Below are 2078 nucleotides of genomic sequence, written 5' to 3' on the forward strand. Positions count from 1 at the left end.
GTTGCACACTGTGTCTCGAGAGGCCTCATATACAGCATTCTGTCATCTAACATCGTGTGAGAATGAACAACCAATCAGAATCTGCCTCGTTCTGGTACATGAAGTAGGTCAGCTTGAAGATGACGTTCAGATGATATCATGAGATATGAACAATGGACAGTGTCAAGGTGATACATAATAAGTATTCCACAACAGTAACATTTTCTACATATAAGTAAAATTAATCACTAAAATAAAGTAACTGTCTGTTTTTGTCACTTTTACAGTGGATTGCATCAACTCTGTTACATACAGAAGGGAAACTTCACCAAAGTGAAACATAAATCTGTAGATCTGTGTTTGATTACTCTGGCTGGCTTTCTCAAGGACCAGGATGTGACACAAATGTCTGAATTATGGAACTGAAAGTGAAAGTAGTCAAATTGGACTTTTTATAAACCAAAATACAGTTTCAAAGCAAATTAATTCAGATACAAAACTTTAAATTCAGTTTCAATTTAGTGAAATTTATTTTCAAAACAATGCATTCAATTTCAATTTTTTTTTATTTAGCTTCATAAAATAATGATGGCACTTCATCAGGCCTCGGAACAAAGGATGTAACATTAACTTTATATTTTCTTATTACATCTTATAAAGCAGTCACCACAGAACGTAAGGTGAAAAAAAAACAAGAGGGAAAGAGAGCAGATACAAGTCAAATCAACCCATTGGGTCATAAGATATTTTACTAACAGAGACATTAGACACGTTAGCTGTATGAACTCACCTTGTCGTTGATGGTGACGTCAGCTCCTCTGTTCAGCAGCGTTTTAATCACGTTGACATGTTTGTGCTCCGCGGCCCAGATGATGGGCGTCCAGCCACCGCTGTCCTAAAAACACCCAAAAACAACCGATCCTTGTTCCAACGTGCTGAAAACACCGCAGAGCGACAATCCTGCATCCTGAGCGTCTCTTCTCCCACCTGAGCGTTCACGTCCACCTGCCCCGTCTCCAGAAGCATTTTGACGATTTCCAAGCTTCCGAACTTGGCAGCGTGATGAAGGCCGGTGTACCCGTCGTCCTCCTGACAAAAAAAAAAAGGTCAAGACGTCGGACGGGTTTAACGGAAATGTTGACGCTTTCAGGCACTCACCACATGATAGACGCAGGCGCCGCTCTGGATCAGGTACCGAGCCACGTCGATGTGGTTATTGATGATGGCTTCCAGCAGGGGGGTCCTCTGGTCTTTGTCTTTGGCGTCCACGTTGGCGCCSGCCTAAAAACAAAAACCCAGATCGATGAAGAGAGAAAAAAAATGGGCGTTAACGTATCTCGCAGTGGGAGGGTTAAAACGTGATCGCGTCGACGGAAGCTTTTACCTGAACCAGCATGTAGCAGACCTCCAGCAGACCTCTCTGAGCTGCAGCATGAAGAGCAGAGCGCCGGTTCTGAGACTCAGGCTGGTATGTTGGATCTATGCCCTCCACTGGAACAGAGTTAGAGTGAACATGTTGAGAACCAGCTAACACACAGATCCACATCAGGCAGACTTGGAGCACCTCTGAGGGTTTATKTATTTTTTGTTTTCTTGTTGCACAAATCCAGATACACTGATGTAATTTCAAGATGTAAAATAATCAAGCGTGTAGGTTTAAAAGACCTCAGTGTTTKTCTGTTTCATCTCCATGTTTAAATGCTGATTATGTTCAGATTTTTATAGTCGAGTTCTGTGGAAGTTGTATCTTATCAGTTGAATTTAATAGTTTGGCCAAAAGCCTGAGTCGATAGCCGTCATTTTAAAATGGCTCTAATCTCAAGAAATTTACAGTTGTTGATTTGAACAAAATTTTATAACCCTACACACTCAGCAGGGTTTTTGTAGTTTAGTAAAACTAACTAAATAACAAAAACTGAAACTGAAAAACCATTTTAGTTAAATAAAATAAATAAAAACTGTAATAAAATAAAAAAACGATAACTAACTAAAACTGTATAACCTTTTTACAAAAGTAACTAAAACTAACTGAAATAATAGATAGAATATCCTTAGTTTTAGTGTCAATATTTTTATTTTTTTTTATTGAGTAGTTTCAC

The 2078-nt window shown here is 39.2% G+C and overlaps 1 protein-coding gene across 2 annotated transcripts in view; it reads right to left on the reverse strand.

Annotated features, from left to right (window-relative positions):
- Positions 1 to 769: 769 nt before the first annotated feature.
- LOC106520823 (histone-lysine N-methyltransferase EHMT2) overlaps positions 770 to 2078 on the reverse strand; it is a gene marked incomplete at its 3' end in the record, with an annotated part of 19483 nt that continues 18174 nt past the window's right edge. For both annotated transcript variants that reach the window (XM_014013078.1, XM_014013077.1), the window contains 4 exon segments: positions 770 to 874; positions 967 to 1068; positions 1138 to 1260; positions 1364 to 1470. In XM_014013078.1, coding sequence (XP_013868532.1) covers positions 770 to 874; positions 967 to 1068; positions 1138 to 1260; positions 1364 to 1470 — 437 coding nt within the window.

Source organism: Austrofundulus limnaeus, unplaced genomic scaffold, assembly GCF_001266775.1.
Source record: "Austrofundulus limnaeus strain Quisiro unplaced genomic scaffold, Austrofundulus_limnaeus-1.0 Scaffold98, whole genome shotgun sequence".
In the NCBI taxonomy this organism is placed as follows: domain Eukaryota; kingdom Metazoa; phylum Chordata; class Actinopteri; order Cyprinodontiformes; family Rivulidae; genus Austrofundulus; species Austrofundulus limnaeus.